The 17,028-nt window shown below is 54.1% G+C and overlaps 2 protein-coding genes across 8 annotated transcripts in view; one reads left to right on the top strand and one right to left on the bottom strand.

Moving 5' to 3' along the window:
- The window catches only part of LOC105469651 (spectrin beta, non-erythrocytic 2), a 45,117-nt gene extending 33,822 nt beyond the window's left edge, over positions 1 to 11,295 (top strand). For all 6 annotated transcript variants that reach the window (XM_011720982.3, XM_011720983.3, XM_071074213.1 and 3 more), the window contains 18 exons: positions 33 to 296; positions 2,209 to 2,433; positions 2,712 to 2,801; positions 3,127 to 3,387; positions 3,486 to 3,616; positions 3,845 to 4,049; positions 4,930 to 5,304; positions 6,296 to 6,540; positions 6,636 to 6,774; positions 7,377 to 7,461; positions 7,708 to 7,904; positions 8,234 to 8,376; positions 8,467 to 8,542; positions 8,627 to 8,677; positions 8,899 to 9,119; positions 9,379 to 9,552; positions 10,106 to 10,148; positions 10,442 to 11,295. In XM_011720982.3, the coding sequence (XP_011719284.2) occupies positions 33 to 296; positions 2,209 to 2,433; positions 2,712 to 2,801; positions 3,127 to 3,387; positions 3,486 to 3,616; positions 3,845 to 4,049; positions 4,930 to 5,304; positions 6,296 to 6,540; positions 6,636 to 6,774; positions 7,377 to 7,461; positions 7,708 to 7,904; positions 8,234 to 8,376; positions 8,467 to 8,542; positions 8,627 to 8,677; positions 8,899 to 9,119; positions 9,379 to 9,552; positions 10,106 to 10,148; positions 10,442 to 10,675 (3,159 nt within the window). In that variant the 3' untranslated portion in view covers positions 10,676 to 11,295. The remainder of the gene's footprint in view (positions 1 to 32; positions 297 to 2,208; positions 2,434 to 2,711; positions 2,802 to 3,126; positions 3,388 to 3,485; positions 3,617 to 3,844; positions 4,050 to 4,929; positions 5,305 to 6,295; positions 6,541 to 6,635; positions 6,775 to 7,376; positions 7,462 to 7,707; positions 7,905 to 8,233; positions 8,377 to 8,466; positions 8,543 to 8,626; positions 8,678 to 8,898; positions 9,120 to 9,378; positions 9,553 to 10,105; positions 10,149 to 10,441) is intronic.
- Positions 11,296 to 12,106: 811 nt separating this feature from the next.
- LOC105469647 (RNA-binding protein 14) overlaps positions 12,107 to 17,028 on the bottom strand; it is a 73,656-nt gene continuing 68,734 nt past the window's right edge. Inside the window, exons 2-3 of one of the 2 annotated variants that reach the window (XR_011610465.1) lie at positions 13,334 to 13,451; positions 12,107 to 12,344 (exon numbers count right to left, since the gene is read on the bottom strand). The gene's annotated coding sequence lies outside the window, so the exon portion shown is untranslated. Of the gene's footprint in view, positions 12,748 to 13,333; positions 13,452 to 17,028 lie in introns of both variants that reach the window. The other variant, XR_011610464.1, reaches the window with a different exon arrangement.

The raw sequence follows: 17,028 nt of genomic DNA on the forward strand, positions 1-17,028 counted from the left end.
GGCACTTTGACGTTCTCTGTCTTGCCTTCCAGGAAGGGCGAGAGCTGACTCTTGAGAAGCCAGAGCTGAAAGCCCTGGTGTCGGAGAAGCTGGGGGACCTGCACAGGCGCTGGGATGAGCTGGAGACCACCACCCAAGCCAAGGCCCGCAGCCTCTTTGATGCCAACCGAGCTGAGCTGTTTGCCCAGAGCTGCTGTGCCCTGGAGAGCTGGCTGGAGAGCCTGCAGGCCCAGCTACACTCGGATGACTACGGCAAGGACCTCACCAGCGTCAACATCCTGCTCAAGAAGCAGCAGGTGTGCTGTGGGCCTTTGATGGGGATGGTGAATAGCAGAAGAAAGGAAGGGGTCTGAAGCTTTCAAGATTTGGGAGGCCAGCTAAGGCCTGGCAGATAACACCTTCAGTAGCATTTCCCGGAGTCATTTCTCTGGGCAGCCAGTATCAGAATCTCTAGGAATATGTCACAGTCAGGATTAGAGTTAGGAGACAGACCCACTAATAATTTGAAGATGAGAACTTCAGTAAAAAGAAATATTAATTAGGCCAGGCACGGTGGCTCACACCTGTAATCCTGGCACTTTGGGAGGCCGAGGCAGGTGGGTCACTTGAGGTCAGGAGTTCAAGACCAGCCTGGCCAACATGATGAAACCCCATCTTTACTAAAAATACAAAAATTAGCTGGGTGTGGTGGCACATGCCTGTAATCCCAGCTATTTGGGAGGCTGAGGCAGGAGAATGGCTTGAATCCAGGAGGCAGAGGTTGCAGTGAGCCATGATCGTGCCATTGCACTCCAGCCTGGATGACAGAGCGAGACTCCGTCTCAAAAAAAAGAAGTATGAATTAGGAAAAGGTGGTAAAGAGAACTCTACAGCAGGGGTTAGAAAATTTTTTCAGTAAAGCGCCAGATAGTAAATATTTGGGGCTTTGTGGGTCATAAGGTCTATGTCACAGCCCTTCACCTCTGCCCTTGTAAGGTAAAAGCAGCTGTGGATTATACGTAAAATAAAGGGTATGGCCAGGTGTGGTGGCTCACACTTGTAATCCCAACACTTTGGGAGGCCGAAGTGGGCGGATCCCTTGAGTCCAGGACTTTGAGACCAGCCTGGGCAACATGGCAAAACCCCATCTCTACAAAAAAATACAAAAAATAGCTGGGCGTGGTGGTGGTGTGTGCCTGTAGTCCCAGCTACTCTGGAGGCTCAGGTGAGAAGATTGCTTGAGCCTGGGAAGTCGAGGCTGCAGTGGGCTGTGACTGTGCCACTGCACTCCAGCCTAAGTGGCAGAGCGAGACTTGTCTCAAAAAAATTTTTTAAAAGGGGTGCAGCTGTGGTCCAATAAAAACTTTATACGGCTAGGCAGTGGGCTGGACTTACTGGTCCCAGCTCTAAAGAATGCAGAATGGGAAGTGTAGGGAGCAGCTGACACCTCTGGGGTCGAGGAGTCCTCCAGGAAGGAGCAAGATGGCTGAGTCTCAGACCTCCTTGGAGAGGGCAGAGGCCCACTGAATGGCCTGGAAATTTGCTGGGGTATCACAGGCCAGAGCAGGTCTGAAGCCAGCAAGCCAAGGCTGACCAGCAGGAAGTGGCCACTGGAGTGCAGCAAAACTTGCCAGAGAGTTCAGAGCCACCGAATCTCTTGCGCACTGTGGACAGTTTTGCTGTAGGAGGAAGGAAAACACGCTGGAACCGTGGCACGCCCCTCATCTGCTAGGCATTGTGGTGTCCCTCCAGCGCCCTCTGCTGACAAGGTCTAGATTGTGCCCGCTGGCAAAGGAGGAATGTTTTCAGGGACCAGTTCCAGTGTCTCAAAGCAGGGCCACGATGGATTGGGGATGGAAAGACAATGAGTTGATAATGGGCACAGTTATCACACTACCCTGGATTTTTTAATCTCAGTCTTTTAGATTTGGGGGTGTGGGTGCAGGTTTGTTATAAGGTTATATTGTGTGATGCTGAAGTTTGGGGCATAACTGAACCCATCACCCATGTAGTAAGCACAGTACCCAATAGAGATTCTTTCAACCCCTGCCCTTGGACTCTCGTGTGTATAAAGTTGGAGATCCACTGATCCAGCCCACGAGGGGATGCTCTCCCTGGGTGAGCTGCAGTGATAAGCAGCCACAGTGGGCTGGATAGAGACTGGTGTCTCTGCTGGGCGTGAAGGCGGAAATGCAGAGCTAACATGTCCTTCCTCCTGGCGGTTTGCAGATGCTGGAATGGGAGATGGCTGTGAGAGAGAAGGAGGTGGAGGCAATTCAGGCCCAGGCCAAAGCGCTGGCCCAGGAGGACCAGGGTGCAGGGGAGGTGGAGAGGACCTCGAGGGCTGTGGAAGAGAAGTTCAGGGCCTTGTGCCAGCCCATGCAGGAACGCTGCCGGCGCCTGCAGGCTTCTCGCGAGCAGCACCAGTTCCACCGGGACGTGGAGGATGAGATTGTGAGTCACTGGGGCCAAGGACAGCAAGCTGCCCCCAGCCACGTGGCTTTCCAGCCTCCCTCCTCAATGCCAGGGAGATGCCAGCAGGGCTCTGTTCCCTCTTCTCTTTGGCATTGACCATGTCCCCTCTAGGGAGACTTGGGGATGCCCCCCAGAACCAGAGATGACCGTTCCCTACACACATGGAGGTAGCCCCAGGTGTCCCCACTCCCACTAAAAGTCCCTGGTGCTTTTGCCTTGCCCTCTGGGCCTCCACTGACCGCCTCTTCCTCTTCCAGTTGTGGGTGACAGAGCGGCTGCCCATGGCCAGCTCCATGGAGCATGGCAAGGACCTACCCAGTGTCCAGCTTCTCATGAAGAAAAACCAGGTGAGGCAGAGGCTGAAGGCAAAAGAGAAGTTCCCAGGAGCCTCCCCAGACTTGGACGTGTGTTTTTTCTTAAGACCAGGCCCCCCTCAATGCTGAGTGTAACCCTGGACTTCAGTGGCTGTCTTTCCTCACCTCAGGAGGGTGGGTCCTCTCAGTGGGACATAGTGGGGGCTGGGGGGCTGAGGCGTGTTACCTTCGCACCCCTAGCTAGGAGAGGGAGCAGAGGACCCAGGAAGGAGAGAGGCACGGGGTGAAGGGTGGTCTCCAGGAGCATGTGGGGCTGCGGCAGGCCTTTCAGCATTTTCTCTTCTGTGGCCATGGGCAGACTCTGCAGAAGGAGATTCAGGGCCATGAGCCCCGGATCGCGGACCTGAGGGAGCGGCAGCGTGCTCTAGGTGCAGCAGCAGCAGGCCCGGAGCTGGCCCAGCTGCAGGAAATGTGGAAACGCCTGGGCCACGAGCTGGAACTTCGAGGGAAGCGACTCGAGGAGGCCCTGCGAGCCCAGCAGTTCTACCGTGATGCTGCTGAGGCGGAGGCCTGGATGGGCGAGCAGGAATTACACATGATGGGCCAGGAGAAGGCTAAGGTGAGGGCCAGGACACAGCCTGGTGTATGTGGCCAGTTCTGCCCTCCCCCGACCCGCTGCTTGATGCCACTGTCCCCTCCCACCGTCCCTTCCCCCAGGATGAGCTGAGTGCCCAGGCAGAGGTGAAGAAGCACCAGGTGCTGGAGCAAGCCCTGGCCGACTACGCGCAGACCATCCACCAGCTGGCAGCCAGCAGCCAGGACATGATTGACCATGAGCACCCAGAGAGGTGGGTGCAGCGGCAGCCCGGCCCAGCCTAGGGGAGGAGCTGGCTGCAGGAACAGGAAGGTGCAGGGAATGTGGAGCCTTCAGTGCTGTGTGCATGGAGCCTCCTAGAAAGCTGGAGTGCAGGGTGGGCGAGCTGTTGGGAGCCCTGAGGGACAGGGCTCCACAGAACAGGCCGGAAGTCAGAGCTACACCCCTAAGTCCCACAGTGCCTCTCCCACTCTTTCTGCAGCACGCGGATATCCATCCGCCAAGCCCAGGTGGACAAGCTGTATGCCGGCCTGAAGGAGCTGGCGGGAGAGCGGCGGGAGCGCCTGCAGGAGCACCTCCGGCTGTGCCAGCTCCGCCGCGAGCTGGATGACCTAGAGCAGTGGATCCAGGAGCGCGAGGTCGTGGCGGCCTCCCACGAGCTGGGCCAGGACTATGAGCATGTGACTGTGAGTGTAGGGAGAGCACCCAGCTCAGATCAGCCATGGGAAGAGTGGAGGACCCACAGGGAGACTAGGAGCTGGTCGCAGGCAGAGCACTGGGGGGCCAGGAGACAAGACCAGGCTGAGCAGGCACTGCCCTCCTGATTTTGAGGTATATGATTTAAAGAGGCTGGGCATGGTGGCTCACATATGTAATCCTAGCACCTTGGGAGGCTGAGGCAGGAGGATAACTTGAGCTCAGGAGTTTGAGACCAGCCTGGGCAACATAGTGAGACCCCCATCTCTACAAAAAAAATGTTTTTTAATTAGCCAGGCACGGCAGTGCAGGACTGTAGGCCCAGCTACTCAGGAGGCTAAGGTGGGAGGATCTCTTGAGCCTAGGAGGTCGACGCTGCAGTGATTGCGCTAGTGGACTCCAGAGCAAGACCCCATCTCTAAATACACACACACACACACACACACACAATTTGAAGAATTGTGCAGAAAGGGGACATGAAGCTGAGCTGAGACAAGGGCAAATAGGAAATTACCACTCACACTTTTCAACAGAATTCAACAAAATGGGGTATGATCCCCTCCACGGTTTGGGGGCTTGGAGCCTCTGTCGTACAGAAATATGGGCCATAGTTAGGGGATTCTTGTCTGAGGCCTGAGGGTCCCAAGCACCTCGAAACCCCTTTGCCGGGGGTGGAGGGCGCCTGTCGAATACAGGGTCAGTGGGAAGCAACCATGCCTGCTCCTTAACCACCGGGGGGAAACCTGTCCCGGCCCCGTGGCCAGCGGGGAGAGGTGGGTTCTGAGTTTGGAGTGGAGGACTCGCCCCATCAGGCAGGGACCACATCCCCCAACATCACAGCATGGTCTGTCCATCTGCTTCCTCTACCAGATGCTCCGAGACAAATTCCGAGAGTTCTCCCGGGACACGAGCACCATCGGTCAGGAGCGCGTAGATAGCGCCAATGCACTGGCCAATGGGCTCATTGCTGGGGGCCATGCCGCACGGGCCACTGTGGCCGAGTGGAAGGACAGTCTCAACGAAGCCTGGGCTGACCTGCTTGAGCTGCTGGACACGCGGGGTCAGGTGCTGGCCGCGGCATATGAGCTGCAGCGCTTCCTGCACGGGGCACGCCAAGCCCTGGCGCGGGTGCAGCACAAGCAGCAGCAGCTTCCGGACGGGACTGGCCGCGACCTCAACGCTGCCGAGGCCCTACAGCGCCGACACTGTGCCTACGAGCACGACATCCAGGCCCTCAGTGCCCAGGTCTGACCCAAGCATGCGGAGGTGGGGGAGGCTTAGAGGAGGCCAAGGGGGAAATGCCGGGGAGCGTTCCCAGGAGCTAGGGCAGAGCTCAGAGATGCTGGGAGGATGGCACCCTTTGGAGGGCCATTTCGAGATGAGGAAATTGCTCCAAGGAAACATCTCTGTTTGGCTGGGCACGGTGGCTCTCGCCTGTAATCCCAGCGCTTTGGGAGGCCGAGGAGGGCAGATCACCTGAGATTGGGAGTTTGAGACCAGCCTGACCAACATAGAGAAACCCTGTCTCCACTAAAAATACAAAATTAGCTGGGCCTGGTGGCGCATGCCTGTAATCCCAGCTACTCAGGAGGCTGAGGCAGGAGAATCACTTGAACCTGGGAGGCAGAGGTTGTACACACCACTGTACGCCAGCCTGGGCAACAAGAGCGAAACTCGTCTCAAAAAGAAAGAAACTATCTCTGGCAGGGGACATCTAGCCACTGCATTCACACTTTTAATGACAAGCCCCCTTGAGAGCCCATGATGTCTTCAGGGGTTCCCAGTGGCCAGGAGACTCTTCATGCTCTGCTAAATCTGCCTGTTGGTGCTTCCCAGGCTTGAGCTCTAGGCCCACACTCAGTAAGCATGGATCCTTCCCTCAACCACTAAAACCCATCAGCCCCTGCCTGAATCCCCTCTCCAAGCTAAGTGTCTCGTTCTAGCAATCTCCAAGGTCCATAACATCCTAGACAGGCCTCTGAAAGTTCAACTGGCCAATGGCCCTTTTCCAGATCCTCCCCAAGTTAAGCCCAGGTTCCCAGATGAGACCCAATAGGGCAGAGTGTGGCCAAGCACCTGCCTTCATCTTTCCCAGCACCCCCACTGCCTGGCTCCTCCCCCTGCTGCTTTGGCTGTGAGACAGGCAGCAGGAGGTGAGAGTGGCAGCCAGAACTGAGGCAGGCTGCGGCTCCTTGGAGTCTCCCGCTCTGCCTGACTCTGACCCGGGGCCCCACAGGTCCAGCAGGTGCAGGACGATGGCCACCGGCTCCAGAAGGCATATGCTGGAGACAAGGCTGAGGAGATCGGCCGCCACATGCAGGCCGTGGCTGAGGCCTGGGCTCAGCTTCAGGGAAGCTCTGCCGCCCGCCGGCAGCTGCTGCTGGACACCACGGACAAGTTCCGCTTCTTCAAGGCTGTCCGGGAACTGATGCTCTGGATGGATGAGGTCAACCTGCAGATGGATGCCCAGGAGCGTCCCCGGTGAGAACCCTAGGGCCCGGGGCCTCCATGGGTTGTGTGGCTGGGCTGTGATGGGACTGTGGGCAGCAGATGATGCTGTTTCTGCCTCCCCCCAGGGATGTGTCCTCCGCGGATCTAGTCATCAAGAACCAGCAAGGCATCAAGGCAGAGATAGAGGCCCGGGCGGACCGCTTCTCCTCCTGCATCGACATGGGGAAGGAGCTGCTGGCCAGGAGCCACTATGCGGCCGAGGAGGTGGGTGAGGCCTGGGTGGCCGGGCCATTCTCACTGGGCAGTGCTGAACGCTGACTTCTTGGCAGCTTTCTGCTTCCTCTCATTCTTTCTTTGCAAGAAATTTTTCATTCTCTCCCCTCAGTGCCATTCAGGGGTTTCTTGCATTCTGGAAATGTGAGAACCGTCTGCCTTTTGACATCAGAAATCACTGGTCCTGGACCAAGCATGGTGGCTCATGCCTGTAATCCCAGCACTTTGGGAGGCCCAGGCGGGCAGATCACCTAAGGTCACGAGTTCGAGACCAGCCTGGCCTCCAAGGGTTGTGTGGCTAGGCTGTGATGAAACATGGTGAAACCCCATTTCTACTAAAAACACAAAAATTAGCCAGGCATGGTGGTGGGTGCCTGTAATCCCAGCTACTCGGAGGCTGAGGCAGGAGAATTGCTTGAACCTGGGAGGCAGTGAGGTTGCAGTGAGCTGAGATTGCACCATTCCCTGGGCGATAAGAGTGAAACTCTGTCTCAAAAAAAAAAAGAAAGAAATTATCTGTCGCCCTGGGTGACTCCCCAGGGGCCCTGGAAAGACCTCACATCCTGGTGCTAACTCATATCTCTGCCCCCCAGATCTCAGAGAAGCTGTCTCAGCTGCAGGCACGGCGCCAGGAGACGGCCGAGAAGTGGCAGGAGAAGATGGACTGGCTTCAGCTGGGTGAGCTGCTGAGGGGGCCCCAGGTGCTGTGGGGAGTGGGGGGCATTCTGCACCCTGTGGTTTCCAGAGTAGGTGAGACCAGGAACCCTGGGTGTGAAACTCACGATGTCCAACCTTGGCGCTGCCTGGCACAGCTCTGGGGCAGTGGCTTTCTCTGTGTCCCTGTTCTTGAGGTTGCCATGGCCACTGTGCCCTGCCAGTGGCCACTCTGACCCACCATCTTCCTGTGACCCCTGATCCCACCAGTTTTGGAGGTGCTCGTGTTTGGAAGAGATGCAGGGATGGCAGAGGCCTGGCTCTGCAGCCAGGAGCCGCTGGTGCGCAGCGCTGAGCTGGGTTGCACGGTTGATGAAGTTGAGAGCCTTATCAAGCGGCACGAGGCCTTCCAGAAGTCAGCAGTGGCCTGGGAGGAACGATTCTGTGCGCTAGAGAAGCTTACTGCGGTGAGGGACACAGGACCCCAGATGCCCACCCCCAACCTGCTCCCCCGACCCATGCTTGCTTCTGCTTGGAGAAGACATGTCTTCTCTCTTGCCACTGTACCAGTGGCTCCCAGATGTGAGCTGAGAGTGCCGTTGTCACCACACCTTTAGGAGGTGTCAGTTCCCCTGGGTGAGGCTGAGACACCTTCTCCCATTTTGTCTCTTGTCCCCACCGTCTTCTCGAATTCTGTTCTCCTTTTATCATATTTCATCAAATCAGAGTTGAGACATTTCAGCTCTCCCTATTTCCCTGGCCCTCTTACACGCGACTTTCTACATGCTGAATGCAGCTAGAGGAGCGGGAGAAGGAGCGGAAGAGAAAGAGGGAGGAGGAGGAGCGAAGGAAACAGCCGCCTGCTCCTGAACCCACAGCCAGTGTGCCTCCAGGGGACCTGGTGGGCGGCCAGACGGCTCCTGACACCACCTGGGACAGGTGAGAGCCAGGACGCCTGGGGTAGGAGGAGGAGGCTGAGCCCAGGCCACCCAGGGACTAATGATCCTGTGTTGTCTTTGGTCATCCCAGAACCCAGCTACGGCCACCACCATCCACACAAGCCCCCAGTGTTAATGGAGTCTGCACAGATGGAGAGCCCTCACAGGTGACCCCACTGTCCCTTGTTCCCCCATCGGAGTCATAGCCCCTCCACCCCTGCATATCCTTTTACAGATTCTTATTCTTGCAGCCCCTGCTGGGACAACAGAGACTTGAGGACAGCAGCTCCCCCGAAGGGCCAGTGAGTTCCCCTGCAAGTGTGGGTGTTGATAACTGGGAGGCGAAGGGTCCAGAAGGGGTGGTGAGTGGGGTGGGGGAGTACCGGGGATGGGATGTGAGAGGGCAGAGGCTCACGGGCAGCTTGGGGGCAGGAAGACCAACTCCTGGACACGGAGCTTCCTGGCACCCAGGTTAGGGATCTCCCATCTCATCCTTTGACACTGACACTGATTTCCCCCCTAGGGACCTGGCCCAGGGGACGAAGCCAATGGGCCCCGGGGAGACAGGCAGACCCGGACTCGGGGCGCGGCCCCACCTGCGATGCCCCAGAGCAGGTCCACCGAGTCAGCCCACGCTGCCACCCTGCCTCCTCGAGGCCCAGAGCCATCTGCCCAGGAGCAGATGGAGGGGGTACTGTGTCGCAAGCAAGAGATGGAGGCCTTCGGGAAGAAGGCTGCCAACAGGTACAGCCTCTCCGGAGCCTGCCCTCAGAGGGGATTTCCCCAGAGCCTCTGCCCAGATAGAGGAAGGGATGCCCTTTAAAGTACATCTTCTGTGCAAAGGGTAGGACTTGGGACCAGAGCAGGGCCTCAGGGGAGGACCAGAGGGTGTGAAGACCATGGCCTAAAGATGGGAGCAGAACTGGAAGTCCTAGGATACCCAAGAGGGCCCCGGGTAGCAGGAGCCACCGAGGCCAACCAGTCAGCACCATGTCCCTCGCAGGTCCTGGCAGAACGTGTACTGTGTCCTGCGGCGTGGGAGCCTCGGCTTTTACAAGGATGCCAAGGCAGCCAGTGCGGGGGTGCCATACCACGGAGAAGTGCCTGTCAGCCTGGCCAGGGCCCAGGGCAGTGTCGCCTTTGATTACCGAAAGCGCAAACACGTCTTCAAGCTGGGGTAGGAACAGGGAACAGTGCTCTCGGGATGGGAGGAGAGTTGGGAGTGGCACAGGTGAGCCGTGAGTCGGGTCCAGAGGGAGGGGAGTTCCTGTAAGGAACCCCTGAGTAGAGTAACCAGGCCAGCCACTTGGGGACAGTGTAGATGAGGGAGGCGGGGATTCTGGTTGTCTCCACACCAAGGGGAGCAGGAGAACCAAGACCCAGGCCTGATGGCTGCCGATGCCAAGGTGAAAAATTACCCAGGGTGGGAAATCCAAAGGCAGGGATCTGGCAAGACCTCCAGGGGCCTGTCCCTGCCTGCCAGCAAGCAGCTGGAGCAGGAGGCCCAGGCTGGGGTGGAAGTGAGCTCCCCCTGCCCCTGTGGCCAGTCAGGAAGGATGTGCTTCTGCAGTCGGGGAAGACTGAAGAATGTGCAGAGCGTGTCTGGTCCGGCTCCGAGGGCTGCAGCCAGATGTCCCAGCCCGGTGTTGGGTCATGATTGCGCTCTCACCAGCAGCGACCTGGCACATCCAGATTCTCAGCTCTGCCCTGTGGCCTCTCTCTCCCAACAGCTTACAGGATGGAAAAGAATATTTATTCCAGGCCAAGGATGAGGTGAGCTGTCCTCCGTGTTCCTCTCTGTCCGTGCCCTTCCAGAACCCTCCAGCTGCAGACTCCCCTTCCTTCCCCGTCCTCCCTCTTTTTCCTGGTCTCGTCCTTTGTGGTAAGACTGGATGTGTGTGACAGCCGCACCAGGCCGCACTCCCTGTCTAAGCCGGCTGCATTCTCCTAATAGCATGAAACAGTCAGCTCACTTTCTGCCTCCTCCTCTCACACTTCCCTGCTGTCCACCGTGGCCACCCCAGCGGAGCATCCTTAAAGCTGACCAAGGGTCTTTCCGTCCACAGGCAGAGATGAGCTCGTGGCTACGGGTGGTGAACGCAGCCATTGCCACTGCATCTTCTGCCTCTGGAGAGCCCGAAGAGCCGGTGGTGCCCAGCACCACCCGGGGCATGACCCGGGCCATGACCATGCCCCCAGTGTCACCTGTCGGGGCTGAGGGGCCTGTTGTGCTCCGCAGCAAAGACGGCAGAGAACGAGAGCGAGAAAAACGCTTCAGCTTCTTCAAGAAGAACAAGTAGCTGGGGGCAAGGTCCCAGGCCAGCTCCTTCCCTCCGTTCAGGAAACTGCCAGGGACAGTCAACAGGGACCACCCTCTTGTCAGGACAACTGCCTGCTGCTAGGGTCTGTTGCCAAGGTCAACCCATCACCAGGAACTGTCACTGGGGACAAGTCCGTCTTCCCAAGGGCAACCCTTCTCTTCTGCTGTTTAATTCCAGACTGGTGGTGGGACCCAGGCAACCCCCTCTCCCACCCCCGCCGACTTCTCCCCTCTTTCCCCAGCCTTGTGCCTCTGTCCCTCACCAAGGTGCGGACAGTGCTGCACCCTCAACATAGGCCATGTGGGGAGTGACTGCCCCTGCCTCAGGGTCATTCTCCCACCATAGCGAGGGTACTCGCCTTCTGCCTTCTGGTTCCTCACCCCTGGGACCAGCCAGGAACCTCTCAGAGCTGAAGCAGGCCCTGGGGGCAGGAGTGCCAGATGACAGGCGCAGGAGCCCTCCCTCCCCACCCCCACCCTCTAACTCCAGCTGCCTCTCCATCTCCAGCTGCTCTCAATGGCTTTCAAGGTGTGTTGTTCAGGGACAGCCACCGCCTTGAGTCTGGCCAAGGAGGTGATTAAACAGCTCAGCTTCTCTCACTGCCTCTGGGTGTCTTTGCTTTCCTGACCAAAGCCTCTCTGCCCAAGCCCATGTCCTCTCCTTTGGTTCTGGTCTCCTGCATCTCACGTTTCCACTCTGCCCCAGCCTCCAAGCTCTTGAAGAGCTGTGTCACATTGACAGCTTCCCTGACCCAGTCTCATTTCCCTGTGACAGTGACCTCCAGTGTGCTGGGTTGACCAATGCCAAGCCTCTTTTTAGACCAAAGTAGTTCCCCATGGGTTGGGATGATGTCACCAAGCAGTATTCATGTTAAAAAGCAATGAGGACTCCTTCCCTGGTGCACAATTTTCTTCACTTGTGAGTCTCTAAACTGTTTTCAAATTGGAAGACTGGGAAGCATTGCTACAGCCCCCAGCCAGTCTCAGCCACTGCTCAGCCCAGTGGTGGAAAGCTGAGCACATAGCGGGTGCTTACTGCCCCCACTTGCTGTCTGCTCTCCAGTAGATCAAGGGAGCTCAGACAGGGATCAGAGAAGTGGCAGGTTCCAATAAACTGACCAACAGAATGAAGTCACTCTGGGAAGCCATGAGGTAACTTTACAGCCCAAATGTGTAAATACACACACAGAGGATTTTATATATATATATACACACACACACACACACACACACACACATATATATATATATATTTTTTTTTTTTTTTTTTTGAGACAGAGTCTCACTCTGTCAGCCAAGCTGGACTGCAGTGGCGCAATCAAAGCTCACTGCAACCTCCACCTCCCAGGTTCAAGCAATCCTCCCACCTCAGCCTCCCGAGTAGCCTGAATCACAGGCACATGCCATCACACCCAACTAAGTTTGTTTATTTTTTGTAGAGACGGGGTCTCACTATGTTGCCCAGGTCAGTCTCGAATTCCAGACTACCTTCTGGATCTGGTGAAGTATTAAAAAGGAGCTGGTGGCTTCTCCTTTGTCTCTGGCTTGGCAATCGGAGCTTTCAGGGCAGGGTGTTTGTCTCCCGATGTTGATGGAAGTGGCCACTCCTTGGTGGCCTCCAGCAGGAAGAGTGTGTTCTCTCATTGGTTCTATACACACAGACAACCGTTTTTCCAGGAAGGCAGCCCCGCCTTCAGCGTCATTGACTGCGGGCCTGACTATCATCAGCCATGGCGAAGACCGAGTCAGGTGTGTGCAGGCCCAGAACTAGCCCATCATAGCCCCAGAGTGGGCTCCAAACCTGAGATCTGGTAGACCAGAGAGCCTGCAGGATAATTTCCCCCTTAAGATGGGCAGATTTACTGTTCCACAGCCAACAGGTAGATACATGTAACTAGAACAATCTGTCATGGGACTAAGTGGAAGAATCCATCAGCATTACACAGGCATCTTTTCTTCAAATACAACTGTAAACTCTCCACTGTTTGAAGAGACAGTCATACCTTGGGGGTGCTCAGGGAATCTAGGTATTTGCACTCCAAGGTGGCAAGCCTGCGGGGGGGTTGAAGGGAAACAATACTTGGAAATGTTAGAAGGAAATGTGTATGGAGAAATTAATGGAGAAATGATTATTTTAATGTGATATGTAAGTGTAAATAGGACAGCCAGTTGAAGCAGTCCCTCAGAAGGGGCAGGTATTGTGAACACAGAGGTGAGACTGAAGGCTCCGAGCAGCATCTGCAAATGTGGCAGCAGAAGCACTTCAGGGCATGATTCCTTAAGAATAGGACATAGAAGAGGGGAAGCACAGTGTCAGGAATTAAGTCAGAAAACACCTTCAGCTGTGAGTGGAAGAAAGAAAAACTTCCAGGAAAGGCAACAGGATGGAATGAGGCGGTGAGTGATAGGAGACAAGTTAAACACGAAAATACAATAAATGCCAGCACCACAAATCAATGGAGAGAGATGGCACATAAAAATGGATTACTTGGCCAGGCATGGTGGTTCACGCTTATAATCCCAACACTTTGGGAAGCTAAGGTGAGTGGGTCACTTGAGCTCAGGAGTTCAAGACCAGCCTGGGCAACATGGTGAAACCCCATCTCTACAAAAATTAGCCAGGTGTAGTGGCACGTACCTGTAGTCCCAGCTACTTGGGAGGCTGAGGCAGGAGCATTGCTTGAACCTTGGAAGTAGAGGTTACAGTGAGCCGAGATCATGCCACCGCACTCCAGTCTGGGCAATAAAGTGAGACCCTGTCTCAAAAAAAAAAAGGATTAATTATGTAGTGAAAAATATATTTGCATTTTTAACATCACCTACAAGAGTGGACTTTAGGTCCATGCTGTCCACAGCAGCAGCCACCAGCCATGTGTGGCTACTGAGATGTAGCCAAACCAAGTGTGCCGTGGCTCTGAAACATCAGACATCAAGCGTGGAAGAGGACAACAACTTTAAATACCATAATTTTTATATTGATTATGTGTTTTAATAATATTTTAGATATATTGGGTTTCAAAAGTATCATTAAAGTGAGTTTCAACTATTCTGGTTACTTTTTTAATGTGTTTGCTGGAAATTTTTAAATTACATACATAGCTAACATTGTATTTTTATTGGATAGCACTGCTGTAAATGGGCTCCAGATCTAAATGCAAAAGGTAAAAAATATAATGTTAATAGGCCGGGTACGGTGGCTCACGCCTGTGATCCTAGCACTTTGGGAGGCCAAGGAGGGTGGATCACATGAGGTCCGGAGTTCGAGACCAGCCTGGCCAATATGGTGAAACCCCATCTCTACTAAAAATACAAAAATTAGCCGGGCGTGGTGGCGCACACCTGTAGTCCCAGCTACTCGGGAGGCTGAGGCAGGAGAATGGCTTGAACCCTGGAGGCAGAGGTTGCAGTGAGCCCAGCTTACACCACTGCACTCCAGCTTGGGCAACAAGAGCGAAACTCCATCCCCCAAAAAACAAAAACAAAAACATAACGTTAATAGACTAAAATGTAGGAGAATATCTTGTGACTAAGGAGGCTACAGAAGAACATCTTATACAAAAGTTCAAAAGCAGGCCAGGTGCAGTGGATCACACCTGCAATCTCAGCACTTTGGGAGGCGAGATGGGAGGATCACTGGAGCTCAGAAGTTCAAGACCAGCCTGGGCAACACAGCGAAACCTCATCTCTACAAAAAATTTTTTTAATTAGCCAGGCATGGTGGCACCCAACTGTAGTCCCAGCTGCTTGGGAGGTTGAGGTGGAAGGATTGCTTGAGCCCGGGAGGTTGAGGCTGCAGTGAGCCATGATCACACCACTGCACTCTAGCCTGGGCAACAGGCTGTCTCAAAAAAAAAAAAAAAAAAAAAGTTCAAAAGCACAGCTTTAAGATAAAAATTAATTTCATTGCACAAGAAATAAGGATTTCTGTTCAGTGAAGGACACCATGGACAGAGTTAATAATTAGTGGAATGAGAGATGGTATTTGAGACCAATAAGAGATTAGAATATACGAAAAAGCCCTACAAATCAACAACAAAAAAGGAGCCTGCAACCTGAAAAGAAAGATGGGCAAAAGATATGAACAGGAAATTTACAGAAGCATAAACTTGAAAAATCAAGAGGCCAGGTGTAGTGCCTCACACCTGTAACCCTAGTGATTTGGGAGGCTGAAGTGGGAGGATCACTTGAGGCCAGGAGTTCGAATAGCCCAGGCAACATAGTGAGACCTCGTTTCTACCAAAAACAAAAAAATTAGCTGGGCATATAGTCCTAGCTACTTGGGAGGCTGAGGCCTGAGGGCTTCAGCCTCCTGAAGCAGGAGGATTATTTGAGCCCAGGAGCTCAAGGCTACAGTGAGCTATGATTGTGTCACTGCACTTCAGCCTGCATGATAAAGCAAAACCCTTTCACAAAAAACAAGTCCGGGCACAGTGGTTCATGCCTTTAACCCCAGCGATTTGGGAGGCCAAGGTGGGTGGATCACCTAAGGTCAGGAGTTCGAGACCAGCCTGACCAATGTGGTGAAACCCCGCCTCTACTAAAAATACAAAAATTAGCCAAGCATGGTGATGCGTGCCTGTAGTCCCAGCTACTCGGGAGGCTGAGACAGGAGAACTGCTTGAACTCCGGGAGGCGGATGTTGCAGTGAGCTGAGATTGTGCCACTGCACTCCAGCCTGGGCGACAGAGCAAGACTCCGTCTCAAAAAAAAAAAAAAAAAAAAAAAAAAAAAGAAAAGGCTGTGCGTGATGGCTCACACCTGTAATCCCAGCCCTTTGGGAGGCCAAGGTGGGCGAATTACAAGGTCAGGAGTTCAAGACCAGCCTGACCAATATGGTGAAACCTCATCTCTACTAAAAATACAAAAATTAGCTGGGTGTGGTGGTGGCGCATGCCTGTAATCCCAGCTACTCAGGAGGCTGAGGCAGGAGAATCGCTTGAACCCTGCAGGCAGAGGTTGCAGTGAGCCGAGATAGTATCACTGCACTCCAGCTTGAGCGACAGAGTGTGACTCCATCTCAAAAAAAAACAGACAAGAAGCGATGCTTAAAATCATTAGTAACCAGAGAAATACAAATTAAAGCAACAATGAAATATCACTTTATATCCATCAGACTGACAAAAATTAGAAAGGCAGATAATGTCACCACAGGAGGGACGCAGAGATACAAGGCCCCTCATATGCTGCAGGTGGAAGAGTTTGCTGGTGCAGCTTTTCCGGAGAACAATTCGGCGCTACTTAGACAGGTGAGTTCTACGTATACTCTATGACCCAGCAAGTCCACCTCTGGGTTTATATCCCCCCAAATTCTCACACAGAATTAGCGCACATACTTAAGCATGTTCACTGCAGCCCTGTTTATAATGACAGAGAGCTGGAAGCAAGCTGAGCGTCCTATGCCCAGAGATGAACAGGTACAATCTGTGCCTGTACACCGCGGAGGACTGCATTACTCACTAGTGAGGTATCATGCGGCGACACAGCCCTCAGTGGAAAAATAGTAAGGCACAGTGAGCTATACAACTCAAAACACACCATTTACATAATTTATACAAATGTACAACGTTTAAGTCCAGATTAGAAGAAATCAACTGTAAAAAGACATTTGTAACAATCCAGGAGAAATTTGGGCATAAACAGTAGATGATATTAACATAGGATAGTGCTGTTTTAAATTAGAAGCACATAGTAAGCCGGGTGCAGTGGCTCACACCTGTAATCAGCATTTTGTGAGACTGCAGTGGAACCATCTTGAGCCCAGAAGTTTGAGACCAGGCTGGGCAACACAGGGAGACCCCCATCACTACAAAAACATTTTAAAAATTAGCTGGATGGGGTGGCCCACACCTGTGGTCCCAGCTGCTCCAGAGGCTAAGATAGGAGGATCACTTGCGTCTGGGAGGTTGAGGCTACAGTGAGCCATAATGGTGCCACTGCACTCTAGCCTGGAAAACAAAGTGACACCCTGACTCAAAAATAATAGTAGTAACAGTTAAGGGCCGGGCGTGGTGGCTCATGCCTGTAATCCCAGCACTTTGGGATGCCAAGGCCAGTGGACACCAGCCTGGCCAACATGGTGAAACCCCGTCTCTATTAAAAATACAAAAATTAGCTGGGTGTGGTAGCGCACACCTGTAGTCCCAGCTACTGGGGAGGCTGAAGCAGGAAAATGGCTTGAACGCGGGAGGTGGAGGTTGCAGTAAGCCGAGATCGCACCACTGCCCTCCAGCCTGGGTGACACAGCGATACTCTGTCTTTAAAAAATTGAAAAAAATAAAATAAAATCGGAAGGACAGTGCCTCTTCTGAAATGGCTGAGAAACAAAAGGAACTC

This window comes from Macaca nemestrina, chromosome 12 (genome assembly GCF_043159975.1).
Source record: "Macaca nemestrina isolate mMacNem1 chromosome 12, mMacNem.hap1, whole genome shotgun sequence".
NCBI lineage: Eukaryota > Metazoa > Chordata > Mammalia > Primates > Cercopithecidae > Macaca > Macaca nemestrina.